Raw genomic sequence first — 24,516 nt, 5'->3', positions numbered from 1 at the left:
CTACATCTCTTCCTTTCTCTCTCTCTCTTACTCTCTCTCTCTCTCCCTCTCCCTCCCGGTGGGACGCAAACGTCCCACCGGCCAATAGCCAGGAAAAATACAGCGAGCCATATTCAAATAACATGATATAAAAATCAAACTTTCAAGCCTTAAAGTCGATTTCCAGGCCTCAGAGATATCTGGGGGTGAAGCATCTCATTCCACTGCATTTACATTTACATTACATTTACATTACATTTACATTACATACATTACATTTACATTACATTTACATTACATTTACATTTAAGTCATTTAGCAGACGCTCTTATCCAGAGCGACTTACAAATTGGTGCATTCACCTTATGAATTTACATTTAAGGAGGCTGTGTCCCAGTGGTTCAGGTATACTGGGAGGGGACGGACTACAGGCTGTGTCCCAGTGGGTCAGGTATACTGGGAGGGGACGGACTACAGGCTGTGTCCCAGTGGTTCAGGTATACTGGGAGGGGACGGACTACAGGCTGTGTCCCAGTGGGTCAGGTATACTGGGAGGGGACGGACTACAGGCTGTGTCCCAGTGGTTCAGGTATACTGGGAGGGGACGGACTACAGGCTGTGTCCCAGTGGTTCAGGTATACTGGGAGGGGACGGACTACAGGCTGTGTCCCAGTGGGTCAGGTATACTGGGAGGGGACGGACTACAGGCTGTGTCCCAGTGGGTCAGGTATACTGGGAGGGGACGGACTACAGGCTGTGTCCCAGTGGGTCAGGTATACTGGGAGGGGACGGACTACAGGCTGTGTCCCAGTGGGTCAGGTATACTGGGAGGGGACGGACTACAGGCTGTGTCCCAGTGGGTCAGGTATACTGGGAGGGGACGGACTACAGGCTGTGTCCCAGTGGGTCAGGTATACTGGGAGGGGACGGACTACAGGCTGTGTCTCAGTGGTTCAGGTATACTGGGAGGGGACGGACTACAGGCTGTGTCCCAGTGGGTCAGGTATACTGGGAGGGGACGGACTACAGGCTGTGTCCCAGTGGGTCAGGTATACTGGGAGGGGACAGACTACAGGCTGTGTCCCAGTGGGTCAGGTATACTGGGAGGGGACAGACTACAGGCTGTGTCCCAGTGGGTCAGGTATACTGGGAGGGGACGGACTACAGGCTGTGTCCCAGTGGGTCAGGTATACTGGGAGGGGACGGACTACAGGCTGTGTCTCAGTGGTTCAGGTATACTGGGAGGGGACGGACTACAGGCTGTGTCCCAGTGGGTCAGGTATACTGGGAGGGGACGGACTACAGGCTGTGTCCCAGTGGGTCAGGTATACTGGGAGGGGACAGACTACAGGCTGTGTCCCAGTGGGTCAGGTATACTGGGAGGGGACAGACTACAGGCTGTGTCCCAGTGGGTCAGGTATACTGGGAGGGGACAGACTACAGGCTGTGTCCCAGTGGGTCAGGTATACTGGGAGGGGACGGACTACAGGCTGTGTCCCAGTGGGTCAGGTATACTGGGAGGGGACGGACTACAGGCTGTGTCCCAGTGGTTCAGGTATACTGGGAGGGGACGGACTACAGGCTGTGTCCCAGTGGGTCAGGTATACTGGGAGGGGACGGACTACAGGCTGTGTCCCAGTGGGTCAGGTATACTGGGAGGGGACAGACTACAGGCTGTGTCCCAGTGGGTCAGGTATACTGGGAGGGGACAGACTACAGGCTGTGTCCCAGTGGGTCAGGTATACTGGGAGGGGACGGACTACAGGCTGTGTCCCAGTGGGTCAGGTATACTGGGAGGGGACGGACTACAGGCTGTGTCCCAGTGGGTCAGGTATACTGGGAGGGGACGGACTACAGGCTGTGTCCCAGTGGTTCAGGTATACTGGGAGGGGACAGACTACAGGCTGTGAGTGATCAGGTATACTGGGAGGGGACAGACTACAGGCTGTGTCCCAGTGATCAGGTATACTGGGAGGGGACAGACTACAGGCTGTGTCCCAGTGGTTCAGGTATACTGGGAGGGGACGGACTACAGGCTGTGTCCCAGTGGGTCAGGTATACTGGGAGGGGACGGACTACAGGCTGTGTCCCAGTGGGTCAGGTATACTGGGAGGGGACGGACTACAGGCTGTGTCCCAGTGGTTCAGGTATACTGGGAGGGGACGGACTACAGGCTGTGTCCCAGTGGGTCAGGTATACTGGGAGGGGACGGACTACAGGCTGTGTCCCAGTGGGTCAGGTATACTGGGAGGGGACGGACTACAGGCTGTGTCCCAGTGGTTCAGGTATACTGGGAGGGGACGGACTACAGGCTGTGTCCCAGTGGGTCAGGTATACTGGGAGGGGACGGACTACAGGCTGTGTCCCAGTGGGTCAGGTATACTGGGAGGGGACGGACTACAGGCTGTGTCCCAGTGGGTCAGGTATACTGGGAGGGGACGGACTACAGGCTGTGTCCCAGTGGGTCAGGTATACTGGGAGGGGACGGACTACAGGCTGTGTCCCAGTGGTTCAGGTATACTGGGAGGGGACGGACTACAGGCTGTGTCCCAGTGGTTCAGGTATACTGGGAGGGGACGGACTACAGGCTGTGTCCCAGTGGGTCAGGTATACTGGGAGGGGACGGACTACAGGCTGTGTCCCAGTGGGTCAGGTATACTGGGAGGGGACGGACTACAGGCTGTGTCCCAGTGGGTCAGGTATACTGGGAGGGGACGGACTACAGGCTGTGTCCCAGTGGTTCAGGTATACTGGGAGGGGACGGACTACAGGCTGTGTCCCAGTGGTTCAGGTATACTGGGAGGGGACAGACTACAGGCTGTGTCCCAGTGGGTCAGGTATACTGGGAGGGGACGGACTACAGGCTGTGTCCCAGTGGTTCGGTATACTGGGAGGGGACGGACTACAGGCTGTGTCCCAGTGGTTCAGGTATACTGGGAGGGGACGGACTACAGGCTGTGTCCCAGTGGGTCAGGTATACTTATCCAGAGCGACTTACAAATTGGTGCATTCACCTTATGATATCCAGTGGAACAACCACTTTACAATAGTGCATCTAACTCTTTTAAGGGGGGGGGGGGGGTTAGGAGGATTACTTTATCCTATCCTAGGTATTCCTTAAAGAGGTGGGGTTTCAGGTGTCTCCGGAAGGTGGTGATTGACTCCGCTGTCCTGGCGTCGTGAGGGAGTTTGTTCCACCATTGGGGTGCCAGAGCAGCGAACAGTTTTGACTGGGCTGAGCGGGAACTGTACTTCCTCAGAGGTGTGGAGGCGAGCAGGCCAGAGGTGGATGAACGCAGTGCCCTTGTTTGGGTGTAGGGCCTGATCAGAGCCTGAAGGTACGGAGGTGCCGTTCCCCTCACAGCTCCGTAGGCAAGCACCATGGTCTTGTAGCGGATGCGAGCTTCAACTGGAAGCCAGTGGAGAGAGCGGAGGAGCGGGGTGATGTCTGCGTCCATCATGTCGCTCTTCTGCAAGATGGAAAGACGAGACCAACACTTCGCTTGTTTTTCTCTAGGCCCACAGGCCTCACAAGATCCGTCTGAAGGTCCCCGGTACCAGCTGAACAAATGAAGTAAAGTACATATGGAGACTGTTTACTGTAACATACAAAGGGTTAAATACATGTAAAAAGGGGTGTCTTCCTGGTCTGGGAGGGTGTCTCACACACACACACACACACACACACACACACTCTCTCTCACACGCACGCACACACACACACACACACACGAGATCTCTCTCCCTTTCTCTCACACTCTGTCAAGTTCACACCAGAGAAAAAGAAGAAGGAAAAATCTACTAGAAAGTAGGCCACACAACGCCCCTGGGCTTCGATTCTAATCTATGTTTCAATAAATCTTCCTCTCCTCCTCCTCCCCCTTCTCTCCACCTTCTTCTCCCTCTCCTCCTCCTTCTCTTCTCCCTCTCCTCCTCCTTCTCTTCTCCTTCTCTCCTCCTCTTCTACCTCTCTCCTCCCTCCCTCCCTCTCTTCTCCCTCTCCTCCTCCTTCTCTTCTCCTTCTCTCCTCCTCTTCTACCTCTCTCCTCCCTCCCTCCTCCCTCTCTTCTCCCTCTCCTCCTCCTTCTCTTCTCCTTCTCTCCTCCTCTCCTCCCTCTCTTCTCCCTCTCCTCCTCCTTCTCTTCTCCTTCTCTCCTCCCTCTCCTCCATCTCTCCTCCTTCTCTTCTTCGCTTTCCTCTTTTTTTGGTAAACACAGAGGAGACTGCCGTCAGAAGAAATTACTTGACAGACTCACTCCCTGCCAGATGCAGTACAGGAGTGTTAATTATTCACACGGACACACACAGAACATCAGGCAACCCAGTCAGTCAGTCAGTCGGCCTGCCAAGAGAACCCCCATGTCTCTGTCTCTGCTCTGCTGGTTAATTGTCTCAACATTCCACCCATTCATTCCACAATTCCAACTGTTAAGCCTTGTATGTTCCCTCAGCCCCCCCTCATCTTCCTCTCTCCTCTCAGTCTCACCTTCATCTCTCCTCTCAGTCTCATCTTCCTCTCTCCTCTCAGTCTCACCTTCCTCTCTCCTCTCAGTCTCATCTTCCTCTCTCCTCTCAGTCTCACCTTCATCTCTCCTCTCAGTCTCATCTTCCTCTGTCCTCTCAGTCTCATCTTCCTCTCTCCTCTCAGTCTCACCTTCCTCTCTCCTCTCAGTCTCACCTTCCTCTCTCCTCTCAGTCTCATCTTCCTCTCTCCTCTCAGTCTCACCTTCATCTCTCCTCTCAGTCTCATCTTCCTCTCTCCTCTCAGTCTCACCTTCATCTCTCCTCTCAGTCTCATCTTCCTCTGTCCTCTCAGTCTCATCTTCCTCTCTCCTCTCAGTCTCACCTTCCTCTCTCCTCTCAGTCTCACCTTCCTCTCTCCTCTCAGTCTCATCTTCCTCTCTCCTCTCAGTCTCACCTTCATCTCTCCTCTCAGTCTCATCTTCCTCTCTCCTCTCAGTCTCCTCTTCCTCTCTCCTCTCAGTCTCCTCTTCCTCTCTCCTCTCAGTCTCACCTTCCTCTCTCCTCTCAGTCTCACCTTCCTCTCTCCTCTCAGTCTCCTCTTCCTCTCTCCTCTCAGTCTCACCTTCCTCTCTCCTCTCAGTCTCATCTTCCTCTCTCCTCTCAGTCTCCTCTTCCTCTCTCCTCTCAGTCTCACCTTCCTCTCTCCTCTCAGTCTTATCTTCCTCTCTCCTCTCAGTCTCATCTTCCTCTCTCCTCTCAGTCTCACCTTCGTCTCTCCTCTCAGTCTCACCTTCGTCTCTCCTCTCAGTCTCATCTTCCTCTGTCCTCTCAGTCTCATCTTCCTCTCTCCTCTCAGTCTCACCTTCCTCTCTCCTCTCAGTCTCACCTTCCTCTCAGTCTCCTCTTCCTCTCTCCTCTGTCTCATCTTCGTCTCTCCTCTCAGTCTCACCTTCCTCTCTCCTCTCAGTCTCATCTTCCTCTCTCCTCTCAGTCTCCTCTTCCTCTCTCCTCTCAGTCTCACCTTCCTCTCTCCTCTCAGTCTTATCTTCCTCTCTCCTCTCAGTCTCATCTTCCTCTCTCCTCTCAGTCTCACCTTCCTCTCTCCTCTCAGTCTCACCTTCCTCTCTCCTCTCAGTCTCACCTTCGTCTCTCCTCTCAGTCTTACCTTCCTCTCTCCTCTCAGTCTCATCTTCCTCTCTCCTCTCAGTCTCACCTTCGTCTCTCCTCTCAGTCTCACCTTCCTCTCTCCTCTCAGTCTCATCTTCCTCTCTCCTCTCAGTCTCCTCTTCCTCTCTCCTCTCAGTCTCATCTTCCTCTCTCCTCTCAGTCTCACCTTCGTCTCTCCTCTCAGTCTCATCTTCCTCTCTCCTCTCAGTCTCACCTTCCTCTCTCCTCTCAGTCTCATCTTCCTCTCTCCTCTCATTCTCATCTTCCTCTCTCCTCTCAGTCTCACCTTCCTCTCTCCTCTCAGTCTCATCTTCCTCTCTCCTCTCAGTGTCACCTTCCTCTCTCCTCTCAGTCTTACCTTCCTCTCTCCTCTCAGTCTCATCTTCCTCTCTCCTCTCAGTCTCACCTTCGTCTCTCCTCTCAGTCTCACCTTCCTCTCTCCTCTCAGTCTCATCTTCCTCTCTCCTCTCAGTCTCCTCTTCCTCTCTCCTCTCAGTCTCATCTTCCTCTCTCCTCTCAGTCTCACCTTCGTCTCTCCTCTCAGTCTCATCTTCCTCTATCCTCTCAGTCTCACCTTCCTCTCTCCTCTCAGTCTCATCTTCCTCTCTCCTCTCATTCTCATCTTCCTCTCTCCTCTCAGTCTCATCTTCCTCTCTCCTCTCAGTCTCATCTTCCTCTCTCCTCTCAGTCTCACCTTCCTCTCTCCTCTCAGTCTCCTCTTCCTCTCTCCTCTCAGTCTCATCTTCCTCTCTCCTCTCAGTCTCCTCTTCCTCTCTCCTCTCAGTCTCACCTTCCTCTCTCCTCTCAGTCTCATCTTCATCTCTCCTCTCAGTCTCCTCTTCCTCTCTCCTCTCAGTCTCATCTTCCTCTCTCCTCTCAGTCTCACCTTCATCTCTCAGTCTCATCTTCCTCTCTCCTCTCAGTCTCCTCTTCCTCTCTCCTCTCAGTCTCACCTTCCTCTCAACGAGTCTGGGAGCCATTAGTTCACCCTTATAACACTCACTAAAACACGGCTGACACACTGAGGAAGAATGCCTGTCTGTCCTCTCCTTACCTGAACCCCACTGGGACCAGTAATTGTTGATGAGAATCGGTCATTACACGCATACCATCGTCTGGCCATTTTCTTTCTTTAAGTGATAGATTAATAAAAATGTATTCCTTCTTTTGTCTCTTCCAGAACCCTTCGCTGCATTCCCTCCAGACATGACTGGTGAGTTGTCCTCGTCTTTGACTACTTCCTGTTTCCTGTGCGAACATGTGTCTACTTCCCGTCTGAATGTTTGTTGCTTTCTGCTTGTTTTTCCGCCCAGCTTGCAGTAGACTCTGGTCCATATGGACACACATTTAACTGATTATATTACCTGATTTTATTTACCCGGTTCAATTTGGTGTCAAACTACACTGAGTGTACAAAACATTAGGAACACCTTCCAAATATTGCGTTGCATCTGGTTTTGACCTCAGAACAGCCTCAATTCGATTGGGACATGGAGTAGAAGATGTAAACAGCGTTCCTCAGGGATGCTGGTCCATGTTGACTCCAATGCTTCCCCACAGTTGTGTCAAGTTGTCTGGATGTCCTTTGGGTGGCGGACCATTCTAGATACACACAGGAAACTGTAGAGGGTAAAAAACCCAGCAGCGTTGCAGTTCACAAACCGGTGCACCTGGCACCTACTATCATACCCCGTTCAAAGGCACTTCAATATTTTGTCTTGCCCATTCACCCTCTGAATGGCACATATACACAATCCATGTCTCAATTGTCTCAAGGCTTAAAAAAATCCTTCTTTAACCCGTCTCCTCCCCTTTATCTACACTGATTGAAGTGGATTTAACAAGTGACATTAATAAGAGATCATAGCTTTCACCTGGATTCACCTGGTCAGTCTATGTCGTGGAAAGAGCGAAAAATCCCCACAAAAAAATGTATTTATACGTTTAATGAAACTCTTCTTCTGGGTTTTCGGTGTGTTGGAATCGTCTGTGTTCCACTGGCATCAGGAAGCTACTGTACCAACACGTTGCATCCCAGCATGTGTCCCCTGCATGCGTGTCTGAGGCCATGCATCCGTACCCTTCTGTACATATAAAAGGTGAACCCGAAACGCCTCACGATACCCCTGTTACGATTGAGTCATCTCCCGTCCTTCAGCACAACACAGAAGTGTCATTTGTTATTTCCCATTGTGTTGTTAAACTCAGAGAGGGTGGTGTCATTGAGTACATGGACAATAATACGATTATTTGCGAATATTTAAGATTCATATAATCGTTTGATTTAAACGTTTATCTATGCATTGCAAGGATAATCCCCCCCCCCCCCCCCCTAATAATCCGTTTTACATGGACGCATCTGAAATCAGGCTACCTGATGGGACTTTGATAAAAGCAGAAAATTGGCAACAAAAAACAAACGTTTCAGCACAGCAACCATGTTATTTTGGAGGAAGTTCAGACATAAACAGTTTGTTTGTGAAAACTATTTCTAGGATATATACGTTCACTTTTTTCCCCCCAAAAAAAACTTTACATACGTCTATGTATAAACCCTTCAGCGATCCGTAGTTGAGGAAAGAAATGTGATCAGACAAAGACATGTAGGACCTAATCTCTCTCCTCCATCCGTTTCATTTAAACGAGGAGAATAACAACAGTCCCGATGTGTCGTCATCCCTCACCGCCCGTCACCGCCGTCACCGCCCCTCACCGCCCCTCACCGCCCATAACCGCCGTCACCGCCCGTCACCGCCGTCACCGCCCGTCACCGCCGTCACCGCCGTCACCGCCCCTGACCGCCCCTAACCGCCCGTCACCGCCGTCACCGCCCCTGACCGCCCCTAACCGCCCGTCAACGCCCTCACCGCCCGTCACCGCCCGTCACCGCCCCTGACCGCCCCTAACCGCCCGTCACCGCCGTCACCGCCCCTGACCGCCCCTAACCGCCCGTCAACGCCCTCACCGCCCGTCACCGCCCGTCACCGCCCGTCACCGCCCGTCACCGCCCGTCACCGCCCCTGACCGCCCCTAACCGCCCGTCACCGCCGTCACCGCCCCTGACCGCCGTCACCGCCCCTGACCGCCCCTAACCGCCCGTCAACGCCCTCACCGCCCGTCACCGCCCGTCACCGCCGTCACCGCCCGTCACCGCCCGTCACCGCCGTCACCGCCCGTCACCGCCGTCACCGCCCGTCACCGCCGTCACCGCCCGTCACCGCCCGTCACCGCCGTCACCGCCCCTGACCGCCCGTCACCGCCCGTGACCGCCGTCACCGCCCCTGACCGCCCCTAACCGCCCCTAACCGCCCGTCAACGCCCGTCACCGCCCGTCACCGCCCGTCACCGCCCGTCACCGCCGTCACCGCCCGTCACCGCCCGTGACCGCCCGTCACCGCCCGTCACCGCCCCGTCACCGCCCGTCACCGCCCCTGACCGCCCATAACCGCCCGTCACCGCACCTGACCGCCCATAACCGCCCGTCACCGCCCGTCACCGCCCGTCACCGCCCGTCACCGCCCGTCACCGCCCGTCACCGCCCATAACCGCCCGTCACCGCCGTCACCGCCCCTGACCGCCCCTAACCGCCCGTCAACGCCCGTCAACGCCCGTCACCGCCCGTCACCGCCCGTCACCGCCGTCACCACCCCTGACCGCCCGTCACCGTCCGTCACCGCCCGTCACCGCCGTCACCGCCCCTGACCGCCCCTAACCGCCCGTCACCGCCCCTAACCGCCCGTCACCGCCCGTCACCGCCCCTGACCGCCCATAACCGCCCGTCACCGCCCGTCACCGCCCGTCACCGCCCGTCACCGCCGTCACCACCCCTGACCGCCCGTCACCGTCCGTCACCGCCCGTCACCGCCGTCACCGCCCCTGACCGCCCCTAACCGCCCGTCACCGCCCCTAACCGCCCGTCACCGCCCGTCACCGCCCCTGACCGCCCATAACCGCCCGTCACCGCCCGTCACCGCCCGTCACCGCCGTCACCACCCCTGACCGCCCGTCACCGTCCGTCACCGCCCGTCACCGCCGTCACCGCCCCTGACCGCCCCTAACCGCCCGTCACCGCCCCTAACCGCCCGTCACCGCCCCTGACCGCCCATAACCGCCCGTCACCGCCCGTCACCGCCCCTGATCGCCCATAACCGCCCGTCACCGCCGTCACCGCCCCTGACCGCCCGTCACCGCCGTCACCGCCCCTGACCGCCCGTCACCGCCGTCACCGCCCGTCACGCCCCTGACCGCCCCTAACCGCCCGTCGCCGCCGTCACCGCCCCTGACCGCCCCTAACCGCCCGTCAACGCCCTCACCGCCCGTCACCCCCGTCACCGCCCCTGACCGCCCGTCACCGCCCGTCACCGCCGTCACCGCCCCTGACCGCCCGTCACCGCCGTCACCGCCCGTCACGCCCCTGACCGCCCCTAACCGCCCGTCGCCGCCGTCACCGCCCCTGACCGCCCCTAACCGCCCGTCAACGCCCTCACCGCCCGTCACCGCCCGTCACCGCCGTCACCGCCCGTCACCGCCCGTCACCGCCGTCACCGCCCGTCACCGCCGTCACCGCCCGTCACCGCCCGTCACCGCCCGTCACCGCCCGTCACCGCCGTCACCGCCCCTGACCGCCCGTCACCGCCTGTCACCGCCGTCACCGCCCCTGACCGCCCGTCACCGCCCGTCACCGCCCGTCACCGCCCCTGACCGCCCATAACCGCCCGTCACCGCCCGTCACCGCCCGTCACCGCCCCTGACCGCCCATAACCGCCCGTCACCGCCGTCACCGCCCCTGACCGCCCGTCACCGCCCGTCACCGCCCGTCACCGCCGTCTGAAATCAGCACCATATATGGAGTCTCCCTGCTCTCTTCAAGAGGCTCTGCGTGAATTAAATGTGGAGTTGATGTCAGAGTTAATCCTCCTAAATGGCACCCTATTCACTATACAGGCTCTGGTCTATAGTAGTACCACTATATAGGAATAGGGCTCTGGTCTATAGTAGTACCACTATATAGGAATAGGGCTCTGGTCTATAGTAGTGTACTATATAGGGAATAGGGCTCTGGTCTAAAGTAGTGCACTATATAGGGAATAGGGCTCTGGTCTATAGTAGTGCACTATATAGGGAATAGGGCTCTGGTCTATAGTAGTGCACTATATAGGGAGTAGGGCTCTGGTCTATAGTAGTGCACTATATAGGGAATAGGGCTCTGGTCTAAAGTAGTGCACTATATAGGGAATAGGGCTCTGGTCTATAGTAGTGCACTATATAGGGAATAGGGCTCTGGTCTATAGTAGTGCACTATATAGGGAATAGGGCTCTGGTCTATAGTAGTACACTACATAGGGAATAGGGCTCTGGTCTATAGTAGTGCACTATATAGGGAATAGGGCTCTGGTCTATAGTAGTGCACTATATAGGGAATAGGGCCCTGGTCTATAGTAGTGCACTATATAGGGAATAGGGATCTGGTCTATAGTAGTCCACTATATAAGGGAAGAGGTTGCCATTTGGAATGCATCCTCTGTGTTATTCTGTGGAGGACGAGATGGGAGCTTTGACTGGACTTGTGTGTTTGGCTGTCGGGGTGTTGGGGTAGTTTCCATGGAGATGTTTGGCTGTCGGGGTGTTGGGGTAGTTTCCATGGAGATGTTTGGCTGTCGGGGTGTTGGGGTAGTTTCCATGGAGATGTTTGGCTGTCGGGGTGTTGGGGTAGTTTCCATGGAGATGTTTGGCTGTCGGGGTGTTGGGGTAGTTTCCATGGAGATGTTTGGCTGTCGGGGTGTTGGGGTAGTTTCCATGGAGATGTTTGGCTGTCGGGGTGTTGGGGTAGTTTCCATGGAGATGTTTGGCTGTCGGGGTGTTGGGGTAGTTTCCATGGAGATGTTTGGCTTGAGGTAGAAAAGACTGGCAGACAATCATGATGTGACCACTCAGAATTCTCTCCCAGAGCAAACTGTCCCCCTGCTCTGTCCCAGAGCTAACTGTCCCCCTGCTTTCTCCCAGAGCTAACTGTCCCCCTGCTCTCTCCCAGAGCTAACTGTCCCCCTGCTCTCTCCCAGAGCAAACTGTCCCCCTGGTCTCTCCCAGAGCTAACTGTCCCACTGGTCTCTCCCAGAGCTAACTGTCCCCCTGCTCTCTCCCAGAGCTAACTGTCCCACTGGTCTCGCCCAGAGCTAACTGTCCCACTGGTCTCTCCCAGAGCTAACTGTCCTCCCTGGTCTCTCCCAGAGCTAACTGTCCCCCTGGTCTCTCCCAGAGCTAACTGTCCCCCCTGCTCTCTCCCAGAGCTAACTGGCCCACTGGTCTCTCCCAGAGTTAACTGGCCCACTGGTCTCTCCCAGAGTTAACTGTCCCCCTGCTCTTTCCCAGAGCTAACTGTCCCACTGGTCTCTCCCAGAGCTAACTGTCCCACTGGTCTCTCCCAGAGTTAACTGTCCCCCCTGGTCTCTCCCAGAGCTAACTGTCCCACTGGTCTCTCCCAGAGCTAACTGTCCCACTGGTCTCTCCCAGAGCTAACTGTCCTCCCTGGTCTCTCCCAGAGCTAACTGTCCCACTGGTCTCTCCCAGAGTTAACTGTCCCACTGGTCTCTCCCAGACCTAACCGTCCCCCCTGGTCTCTCCCAGAGCTAACTGTCCCACTGGTCTCTCCCAGAGTTAACTGTCCCACTGGTCTCTCCCAGAGCTAACTGTCCCCCCTGGTCTCTCCCAGTGCTAACTGTCCCTCCTGGTCTCTCCCAGTGCTAACTGTCCCCACTGGTCTCTCCCAGAGCTAACTGTCCCACTGGTCTCTCCCAGAGTTAACTGTCTCCCCTGGTCTCTCCCAGAGCTAACTGTCCCACTGGTCTCTCCCAGAGCTAATTGTCCCCCCTGCTCTCTCTGAGAGCTAACTGTCCCACTGGTCTCTCCCAGAGCTAACTGTCCCCCCTGCTCTCTCCCAGAGCTAACTGTCCCACTGGTCTCTCCCAGAGCTAACTGTCCCCCTGCTCTCTCCCAGAGCTAACTGTCCCACTGGTCTCTCCCAGAGCTAACCGTCCCCCTGCTCTGTCCCAGAGCTAACTGTCCCCCCTGCTCTGTCCCATAGCTAACTGTCCCACTGGTCTCTCCCAGAGCTAACTGTCCCCCCTGCTCTCTCCCATAGCTAACTGTCCCACTGGTCTCTCCCAGAGCTAACCGTCCCCCTGCTCTGTCCCAGAGCTAACTGTCCCCCCTGCTCTCTCCCAGAGCTAACTGTCCCCCCTGCTCTGTCCCATAGCTAACTGTCCCCCCTGCTCTCTCCCAGAGCTAACCGTCCCCCTGCTCTGTCCCATAGCTAACTGTCCCACTGGTCTCTCCCAGAGCTAACTGTCCCCCCTGCTCTCTCCCAGAGCTAACTGTCCCCCCTGCTCTCTCCCAGAGCTAACTGTCCCCCCTGCTCTCTCCCAGAGCTAACTGTCCCCCTGCTCTCTCCCAGAGCTAACTGTCCCCCTGCTCTCTCCCAGAGCTAACTGTCCCCCTGCTCTCTCCCAGAGCTAACTGTCCCCCCTGCTCTCTCTTCTGTCTTTCATTCAAATGGTCTTAGAGATATGGCTTTCTAAGATGAACTCTGGTCTACTACGATAACACCTGCAAAACTCTGGTCTACTACGATAACACCTGCAAAGCTCTGGTCTACTACGATAACACCTGCAAGACTCTGGTCTACTATGATAACACCTGCAAGACTCTGGTCTACTATGATAACACCTGCAAAGCTCTGGTCTACTACGATAACACCTGCAAAGCTCTGGTCTACTATGATAACACCTGCAAAGCTCTGGTCTACTATGATAACACCTGCAAAGCTCTGGTCTACTACGATAACACCTGCAAAGCTCTGGTCTATGATAACACCTGCAAAGCTCTGGTCTACTACGATAACACCTGCAAAGCTCTGGTCTACTATGAGAACACCTGCAAAACTCTGGTCTACTACGATAACACCTGCAAAACTCTGGTCTACTACGATAACACCTGCAAAGATCTGGTCTACTATGATAACACCTGCAAAGCTCTGGTCTATGATAACACCTGCAAAGCTCTGTTCTACTACGATAACACCTGCAAAGCTCTGGTCTACTATGATAACACCTGCAAAACTCTGGTCTACTACGATAACACCTGCAAAACTCTGGTCTACTACGATAACACCTGCAAAGCTCTGGTCTACTACGATAACACCTGCAAAGCTCTGGTCTACTACGATAACACCTGCAAGACTCTGGTCTATGATAGCACCTGCAAGACTCTGGTCTACTATGATAACACCTGCAAAGCTCTGGTCTACTATGATAACACCTGCAAAGCTCTGGTCTACTACGATAACACCTGCAAAGCTCTGGTCTACTATGATAACACCTGCAAAACTCTGGTCTACTATGATAACACGTGCAAAACTCTGGTCTACTATGATAACACCTGCAAAGCTCTGGTCTACTATGATAACACCTGCAAAGCTCTGGTCTACTATGATAACATCTGCAAAACTCTGGTCTACTACGATAACACGTGCAAGACTCTGGTCTACTATGATAACACCTGCAAAGCTCTGGTCTACTATGATAACACCTGCAAAGCTCTGGTCTACTATGTTAACACCTGCAAAACTCTGGTCTACTACGATAACACCTGCAAAGCTCTGGTCTACTACGATAACACCTGCAAAACTCTGGTCTACTATGATAACACCTGCAAAACTCTGGTCTACTATGATAACACGTGCAAAGCTCTGGTCTACTACGATAACACCTGCAAAGCTCTGGTCTACTACGATAACACCTGCAAAGCTCTGGTCTACTACGATAACACCTGCAAAGCTCTGGTCTAAGATAAAACCTGCAAGACTATGGTCTATGATAACACCTGCAAAACTCTGGTCTACTACGATAACACGTGCAAAGCTCTGGTCTACTACGATAACACCTGCAAAGCTCTGGTCTACTACGATAACACCTGCAAAGCTCTGGTCTATGATAACACCTGCAAGACTCTGGTCTATGATAACACCTGCAAAGCTCTGGTCTACGATAACACCTGCAAAGTTCTGGTCTACTATGATAACACCTGCAAAGCTCTGGTCTACTACGATAACACCTGCAAAGCTCTGGTCTACTACGATAACACCTGCAAAGCTCTGGTCTATGATAACACCTGCAAGACTCTGGTCTATGATAACACCTGCAAAGCTCTGGTCTACGATAACACCTGCAAAGTTCTGGTCTACTATGATAACACCTGCAACGCTCTGGTCTACGATAACACCTGCAAGACTCTGGTCTATGATAACACCTGCAAAACTCTGGTCTATGATAACACCTGCAAAACTCTGGTCTATGATAACACCTGCAAGACTCTGGTCTATGATAACACCTGCAACGCTCTGGTCTATGATAACACCTGCAAAACTCTGGTCTATGATAACACCTGCAACGCTCTGGTCTATGATAACACCTGCAAGACTCTGGTCTATGATAACACCTGCAAGACTCTGGTCTACTACGATAACACCTGCAAAACTCTGGTCTATGATAACACCTGCAACGCTCTAGTCTTTGATAACACCTGCAAGACTCTGGTCTATGATAACACCTGCAAGACTCTGGTCTACTATGATAACACCTGCAAAACTCTGGTCTACTACGATAACACCTGCAAAACTCTGGTCTACGATAACACCTGCAAGACTCTGGTCTACTACGATAACACCTGCAAGACTGTGGTCTATGATAACACGTGCAAAGCTCTGGTCTACTACGATAACACGTGCAAAGCTCTGGTCTACTACGATAACACCTGCAAGACTCTGGTCTATGATAACACCTGCAAAGCTCTGGTCTACTACGATAACACCTGCAAAGTTCTGGTCTATTACGATAACACCTGCAAAGCTCTGGTCTACTACGATAACACCTGCAAAACTCTGGTCTACGATAACACCTGCAAGACTCTGGTCTATGATAACACCTGCAAGACTCTGGTCTATGATAACACCTGCAAAGCTCTGGTCTACTACGATAACACCTGCAAGACTCTGGTCTATGATAACACCTGCAAAGCTCTGGTCTACTACGATAACACCTGCAAAGTTCTGGTCTATTACGATAACACCTGCAAAGCTCTGGTCTACTACGATAACACCTGCAAAACTCTGGTCTACTACGATAACACCTGCAAGACTCTGGTCTATGATAACACCTGCAAGACTCTGGTCTATGATAACACCTGCAACGCTCTGTTCTACGATAACACCTGCAAAGCTCTGGTCTACTACGATAACACCTGCAAAGCTCTGGTCTACTACGATAACACCTGCAAGACTCTGGTCTATGATAGCACCTGCAAGACTCTGGTCTACTATGATAACACCTGCAAAGCTCTGGTCTACTACGATAACACCTGCAAAGTTCTGGTCTATTACGATAACACCTGCAAAGCTCTGGTCTACTACGATAACACCTGCAAAGCTCTGGTCTACTACGATAACACCTGCAAAGCTCTGGTCTACTACGATAACACCTGCAAAGCTCTGGTCTATGATAACACCTGCAAAGCTCTGGTCTACTACGATAACACCTGCAAAGCTCTGGTCTACTACGATAACACCTGCAAAGCTCTGGTCTACTACGATAACACCTGCAAAGCTCTGGTCTACTACGATAACACCTGCAAAGCTCTGGTCTACTACGATAACACCTGCAAAGCTCTGGTCTACTATGATAACACCTGCAAAGCTCTGGTCTACTACGATAACACCTGCAAAGTTCTGGTCTACTACGATAACACCTGCAAAGCTCTGGTCTACTACGATAACACCTGCAAAGCTCTGGTCTACTACGATAACACCTGCAAAGCTCTGGTCTACTACGATAACACCTGCAAAGCTCTGGTCTACTACGATAACACCTGCAAAGCTCTGGTCTACTACGATAACACCTGCAAAGCTCTGGTCTACTACGATAACACCTGCAAAGCTCTGGTCTACTACGATAACACCTGCAAAGCTCTGGTCTACTACGATAACACCTGCAAAGGTCTGGTCTACTACGATAACACCTGCAAAGCTCTGGTCTACTACGATAACACCTGCAAAGCTCTGGTCTACTACGATAACACCTGCAAAGCTCTGGTCTACTACGATAACACCTGCAAAGCTCTGGTCTATTACGATAACACCTGCAAAGCTCTGGTCTACTACGATAACACCTGCAAAGCTCTGGTCTACTACGATAACACCTGCAAGTGTTTAAAGTTTGAATCAAGGGAGGTTTTTCTCTCTCTTCTGTCAAGTGAATTAATGTTGCAGTCACTATGGCAGGTTTTTACACATGAGCTTACAAACTATTATAACATGTAAATTAGCCTTTAATGGATGCTATATAATGTCTGGGTGAACTCTGCTTCACAGTCAGATTTTACTGGAAAAACCTGCCTTGCCGCTCCCTGCAAAGAATGATTGATTTTCTCCAAAATTATAGCAGCGTAAAACTCACTTTGTTTTGCATATGCCCGATCAAGATCCAACCAACAGCATGAGCCTCTGCCAGTCTTATCTGTTAGCATATGTCTGTTTGCTAAATCTATTAAAAAGACAAATCGACAAAATAAATCAAACTACAAAATGGTAGGTGTTTGCAAAAGCCAGTAGGGGTCTGCACTCTGCATGCCTGTCCTGCTTCTTCTTCATCTCTGCCTACCAAGCCAACTCTCTGTGTGTCTCTGCTCTACCACCAGGGGGAGCTCTTCCGGGTACCAGTGAGCCCACAGTAGACACAGAGGTGTCAGTGCAGCCCATCCCACCCTACTGGTATTATGTAATGGCCGGCGTGGGGGGCCTGTTGCTCCTGGCGTCAGTCTCTCTGGTCATGGTTCTCTGTTGTCACCGCTATCAACTAGCAGCCAAGAAGAACAGCCAACACTCAGTGTCCTACCAGAGTGCCCACTACCACAGCAGCCACTACGGCCCTGGGCCTAACCACAACCAATACCCCGGACTTGGGGGGGTTATGTCGACCCACTACCCCAACGGAGGGCCTCTTTCTGGGCTGGGGTTGGCAGGACCCACCGCCCCTCCAGTGCAACACATGCTGTCTATCAGGCTGGAGAAAGAGGACGAGCATCGTAGCTCCCAATGCTAACTGTGTTTGAGACAGAGAGACAGACGGAGAGACAGACGGAGAGACAGACGGAGAGACAGACGGAGAGACAGACGGAGAGAGACGGAGAGACAGACGGAGAGACGGGTTCTACAGACCCCACTGATTGGCCTTCTCTGTGCCTCTGAAAACATGTTGAGAATTAACAAGAGACACCAGAGTTCCTTCTGGTCTGTGGAGGGTTAAATACAGGAAGTGGAGGGTTAAAGACAGGAAGTGGAGGGTTAAAGACAGGAAGTGGAGGGTTAAATACAGGAAGTGGAGGGTTAAAGACAGGAAGTGGAGGGTTAAAGACAGGAAGTGGAGGGTTAAATACAGGAAGTGGAGAGTTAAAGACAGGAAGTGGAGGGTTAAAGACAGGAAGTGGAAGGTTATGGTTGGATTCTTTTTGGATTCTCTTAGTGAAGCTGCTTGCTGCTGTAGCTTAAATTCAGGAAGTGGAGGGTTAAATACAGGAAGTAGAGGGTTAAATAAAGGAAGTGGAGGGTTAAAGACAGGAAGTGGAGGGTTAAATTCAGGAAGTGGAGGGTTTTCTGTGATGATGTGCTTCCTGTTTCACTAAAGCTTGTTAACTTCCAAAACATCCTGCCAGAATGCTGAGCCACCCAGACAGCAGGGGGAGGTAATTTTGGGACTCCCAAATCACACCCTATTCCCTATATAGCGCACTACTGTTGACCAGGGCCCTGGTAAAAAGCAGTGCACGATGTCCCTATGGGCCCTGGTAAAAAGCAGTGCACTATGTAGGGAATAGGGTGCCATTTGGCAGTGACCCTGAGCCTTTCAGTGGGAAGTTAATCCTATGCTTGTGGTGAATTAAATTGTACAGTCAAGAGGAGAGGACACTCTTACAGTGGTGCAGAGAGAGAGAGAGAGAGAGAGAGAGAGAGAGAGAGAGAGAGAGAGAGAGAGAGAGAGAGAGAGAGAGAGAGAGAGAGAGAGAGAGAGAGAGAGAGAGAGAGAGAGAGAGAGAGAGAGAGAGAGAGAGAGAGAGAGAGAGAGAGAGAGAGAGAGAGCATGGAAAACAGACCTGCTGCTCTTGAAGAAGGAATCCGTATGTTCCCAGACATAGATCCTCCTCCACCACCACGTGTCCTCTGGGCTCCTAACAGTTTACAAATGGACTTTGTTTCAGTATGAAAAAAAAGAAACAGAACTTGTTTTTGTTTGGATCATTTTGAACCTGCATCACCTGAATGTGGAGAGAACTCTCTCAGTCGTCCACATTGAGTTTGATTGGATGAGGGAGTTGCTTGTGTCTGATTATATAAATATTATAAACCATTGTTTTATGAATGACTGGAGACAATCCTGCACTAACTGTGTTGACACGCTGTCTTCTGAAGCTGCCTCTGAGACAGACAGAGAGACAGACAGGCAGACAGGCAGTGCCCCTACCTCCCTCTGTCCTCTTTACATTGGTCTTAACATATAGCCTGGTCTCAGATCTGTACTAGGTCAGATATAGCCTGGTCTCAGATCTGTACTAGGTCAGATATAGCCTGGTCTCAGATCTGTACTAGGTCAGATATAGCCTGGTCTCAGATCTGTTTGTGCTGTCTTGCCAACTCCTATGGACATTGACAAGCCAGTGGGATGGCAAGACAATACAAACCAGGCTAATCAACACCAGGAGTGACACGGGGCTGGTCAGAGTAAAGCATTAACCTTGTTTACTATCACATTGTTGTCGCTCTACAGGTTTTTACATTACAAGTTGTTTTTCATCAATTGTTGTGTTGTTCCCAGAGTGTGTTTAAATGGCGTCCTTTAAACCAGCGTTGTGCACTGTGTTGCTATTGTACTTATTGAAATGTACAGGGTGATAAGAAGGGAATGTACAGGGTGATAAGAGGGGAAATGTACAGGGTGATAAGAGGGGAAGTACAGGGTGATAAGAGGGGAAATGTACAGGGTGATGAGGGGAAGTACAGGGTGATAAGAGGGGAAATGTACAGGGTGATAAGAAGGGAAATGTACAGGGTGATACGAAGGGAAATGTACATGGTGATAAGAAGGGAATGTACAGGGTGATAAGAGGGGAAATGTACAGGGTGATAAGAGGGGAAATGTACAGGGTGATAAGAAGGGAAATGTACAGGGTGATAAGAAGGGAATGTACAGGGTGATAAGAAGGGAAATGTACAGGGTGATAAGAAGGGAAATGTACAGGGTGATAAGAAGGGAATGTACAGGGTGATAAGAAGGGAAATGTACAGGGTGATAAGAGGGGAAATGTACAGGGTGATAAGAGGGGAAATGTACAGGGTGATAAGAAGGGAAATGTACAGGGTGATAAGAGGGGGAATACAGGGTGATAAGAGGGGAAATGTACAGGGTGATAAGAGGGGAAATGTACAGGGTGATAAGAGGGGAAGTACAGGGTGATAAGAAGGGAAATGTACAGGGTGATAAGAGGGGAAATGTACAGGGCGATAAGAGGGGAAATGTACAGGGTGATAAGAGGGGAAGTACAGGGTGATAAGAAGCGAAATGTACAGGGTGATAAGAGGGGAAATGAACAGGGTGATAAGAGGGGAAATGTACAGGGTGATAAGAGGGGAAATGTACAGGGTGATAAGAGGGGAAGTACAGGGTGATAAGAGGGGAAATGAACAGGGCGATAAGAGGGGAAATGTACAGGGTGATAAGAGGGGAAGTACAGGGTGATAAGAAGGGAAATGTACAGGGTGATAAGAGGGGAAATGAACAGGGTGATAAGAGGGGAAATGTACAGGGTGATAAGAGGGGAAATGTACAGGGTGATAAGAGGGGAAGTACAGGGTGATAAGAGGGGAAATGTACAGGGTGATAAGAGGGAAAATGTACAGAGTGATAAGAGGGGAAATGTACAGGGTGATAAGAGGGAAAATGTACAGAGTGATAAGAGGGGAAATGAACAGGGTGATAAGAGGGGAAATGTACAGGTTGATAAGAGGGGAAATGTACAGGGTGATAAGAAGGGAAATGAACAGGGCGATAAGAGGGGAAATGTACAGGTTGATAAGAGGGGAAATGTACAGGGCGATAAGAGGGGAAATGAACAGGGCAATAAGAGGGGAAATGAACAGGGTGATAAGAGGGGAAATGAACAGGGCCTGGTCTCCCGGTAGTGAATTTAACCTTTCACGAGACTCTACCCCGGGTCCGGGATCACCCCCCACCCCCCCCACACACTGATTAGCATAGCTAGCATAGCTTCACAAGTAGATAGTAGCATCTAAATATCATTAAATCACAAGTCCAAGACACCAGATGAAAGATACAGATCTTGTGAATAAAGCCACCATTTCAGATTTTTAAAATGTTTTACAGGGAAGACACAATATGTAAATCTATTAGCTAAACACGTTAGCAAAATACACAATTTCTTTGTCCACCATTTTTTCTCTCCACCAGTAGCTATCACCAATTCGGCTAAACTAAGATATTGATAGCCAATAACCAATAAAAAACCTCATCAGATGACAGTCTGATAACATATTTATGGTATAGGATTTGTTAGAAAAAAGTGCATATTTCAGGTAGAAATCACAGTTTACAATTGCACCGACCATCACAACTCGACTAGAATTACTAGATAGAGCAACGTGTATGACCAATTTACTCTTAATAAAACATTTCATAAGAATAGACAAAGCATAGCAATGGAAAGACCCAGATCTTGTGATTCCAGACAATATTTCAGATTTTCTAAGCGTTTTACAGCGAAAACACAATAAATCGATAAGTTAGCATACCACATGTGCAAACGTTACCAGAGCATCGATTCCAGCCAAAGAGCGCTATAACGTAATCACCGCCAAAATATATAAATTTTTTCACTAACCTTCTCAGAATTCTTCCGATGACACTCCTGTAACATCATTTTACAACATACATATACAGTTTGTTCGAAAAGGTGCATATTTAGCCATACAAAACTGTGGTTACACAATGAAAATAGTAGGAAATCAAGCCTCAAAATGTCGGACGTCATCTTTCAGAGTGATCTAGTTTAATCGAAAGCTAATCATATACTTGACTAAAAAATACAGGGTTGACAGGAATCGAAAGACAAATTAGTTCTTAATGCAATCGCTGATTTACATTTCTAAAATTATCCTTACTTTCTTATACAGCGTTCGCCAAGAGAAGCTATAACAAACAAAATGGCGTAATATGCGTTTAAAATATTTCGACAGAACAACGATTTATCATATTAAATATTTCTTACTATGAGGTGATTTTCCATCAGATTCTTGGGCAATGTATCCTTTCTTGGGTCTAATCTTCTTTTGGTCGATAGATGTCCTCTGTCCTTCGAAATATCCACTAACAACGACCGAGACCCCGAAACGTTCCCAAAGCTAGAAAGTGCACGACAAAGAAATTCCTCAAAATCGCACTAAACGGATATAAATTGCTATAAAACGGTTCAAATTAACTACATTATGATGTTTTTAACAACTATAACGAGTAAAAACATGACCGGAGAAATATCACTGGCTAAACAACCATTTGGAAGGAGGCAGGTCCGATGTCCATCTTGCGCAAGACGCATGCAGGAAGAGAACGGTACTTCCACGTTTTCGTGTTTTATAGTGGCTCTGATTGCGCAATCGAATCCATTCAAAGCGTGATGACGTACTGACACCCAGAGGAAGACGTAGGCAGTGTCGGTTTCTCCATAGCATCTACAGGCACCTTAAAACCGACCCCAGATCAGGGGTCAAAATTTCTGAAATCTGACTCCCTGTCAGGAAAAGTGCTGTAGAAGTAGTTCTGTACCACTCAGAGACAAAATTCCAACGGCTATAGAAACTAGAAAGTGTTTTCTATCCAATAATAACAATAATATGCATATTGTACGATCAAGAATTGAGCACGAGGCAGTTTAATTTGGAGACCAAAAAATGCTAATGCGGAACAGCACCCCTTCAGAGTGTTTTTATAATGCATCTTTCCAGTAGCGGTTAAAGACGTAACCTGCGTTTCCCAAAACACCACTGAGAACATTCGTTAAGTGCGTCGTTGGAGCGTCTGTCGATTGCTGACATGATCGAAAGAAACTAAGCGCTGCTCTCGGTTTGTCACGTCGGCTCCCTCTCCCGGTCTCTAGGTCACCAAGCTGCTCGTTATGACACACACCTGTCGCCATCGTTACGCGCAACAGCTCATCATGACACTCACCTGGACTCCATCACCTCCTACCTGCCCTGTATCTGTCACTACCCTTTGGTTCCTGCCCTGTATATGTCACTACCCTTTGGTTCCTGCCCTGTATCTGTCACTACCCTTTGGTTCCTGCCCTGTATCTGTCACTACCCTTTGGTTCCTGCCCCGTATCTGTCACTACCCTTTGGTGCCTTCCCCAGGTGTTATTGTTCCTGTTCCTTTGTATTGTCTGTGCGTTGTTAATTGTTTTCTTGTTTTAGATTATGTAACGTTTGTTTATTAAAACACTCAGTCCTTGAACTTGCTTCCCCGACTCTCAGCGCACTCGTTTACACGGATCAGCGTTCTCACCTTTCCAAATCAAGAATTATTCCACAACGCTGACAACGGATCAGCTCCTAGAGAGATATTATCACCAATGGCAACACATATTGAGGCAGCTCTATAATAATGCATTAACTCAAGATTTGGCACATTATTGATCACGTTACAAATCATGAAATATATTGAGGCTAATTTTAGACAGTAGCAAACAAATAGCTAAATAAAACTCAATTGAATTAACATGAAATGTATGTAGTCTATACTGTACATACAGTGTATTCAGAAAGTATTCAGACACCTTGAACTTTTTCCACAATTTGTTACGTTACAGCCTTATTATAAAATGGATTAAATAGTATTTTTTTCATCATCAATCTACATACAATACCCCATAATGACAAAGCAAAAAACTGTAAGTAATAAGTATTCAGACCTTTTACTCAGTACTTTGTTGAAGCACCTTTGGCAGCGATTACAGCCTCCAGTCTCCTTGAGTATGACGCTACAAGTTTGGCACACCTGTATTTGGGGAGTTTCTCCCATTCTTCTCTGCAGATCCTCTCGAGCTCTGTCAGGTTGGATGGGGAGCATCGCTGCACAGCTATTTTCAGGTCTCTCCAGAGATGTTCAATTGGGTTCAAGTCCGGGCTCTGGCTGGGCCACTCAAGGACATTCAGAGACTTGTCCCGAAGCCACTCCTGTGTTGTCTTGGCTGTGTGCTTAGGGTCGTTGTCCTGTTGGAAGGTGAATCTTCGCCCCAGTCTGAGGTCCTGAGCGCTCTGGAGCAGGTTTTCATCAAGGATCTCTCTGTACTTTGTTCCGTCCATCTTTCCCTCAATCCTGACTAATCTCACAGTCCCTGCCACTGAAAAACATCCCCACAGCATGATGCTGCCACCACCATGCTTCACCGTAGGGATGGTGCCAGGTTTCCTCCAGACGTGACACTTGGCATTCAGGCCAAAGAGTTGAATCTTGGTTTCATCAGACCAGAGAATCTTGTTTCCTATGGTCTGAGAGTCATTGCCTTTTGGCAAACTCCAAGCTGGCTGTCATGTGCCTTTTACTGAGGAGTGGCTTCTGTCTGGCCACTCTACCATAAAGGCCTGATTGGTGGAGTGCTGCAGACACGTTTGTCCGAGTTTTCATTTGAAGCATCTTTATATTCTTCGCTTGTTGTTGCAAAGAAAATGGCCGCTTTGTATTTGTGGTCACTGTGACTTTCGTTCTGAAGGTACCGGGGGTGAAGTGTTCTGTG

The 24,516-nt window shown here is 50.7% G+C and overlaps 1 protein-coding gene across 2 annotated transcripts in view; it reads left to right on the top strand.

Moving 5' to 3' along the window:
* LOC139546213 (neuropilin-2-like) overlaps positions 1–24,516 on the top strand; it is a 314,353-nt gene that overhangs the window by 265,937 nt on the left and 23,900 nt on the right. The window contains exons 16-17 of one of the 2 annotated variants that reach the window (XM_071354337.1): positions 6,791–6,823; positions 17,356–19,570. In XM_071354337.1, the coding sequence (XP_071210438.1) occupies positions 6,791–6,823; positions 17,356–17,759 (437 nt within the window). In that variant the 3' untranslated portion in view covers positions 17,760–19,570. Of the gene's footprint in view, positions 1–6,790; positions 6,824–17,355; positions 19,571–24,516 lie in introns of those variants that run through there. The other variant, XM_071354338.1, reaches the window with a different exon arrangement.

The sequence above is a fragment of the Salvelinus alpinus genome, chromosome 20, assembly GCF_045679555.1.
Source record: "Salvelinus alpinus chromosome 20, SLU_Salpinus.1, whole genome shotgun sequence".
In the NCBI taxonomy this organism is placed as follows: Eukaryota; Metazoa; Chordata; class Actinopteri; order Salmoniformes; family Salmonidae; genus Salvelinus; species Salvelinus alpinus.
Note: the sequence above shows the minus strand (reverse complement) of the source record. Positions and strands in the feature narration are given on the sequence as shown.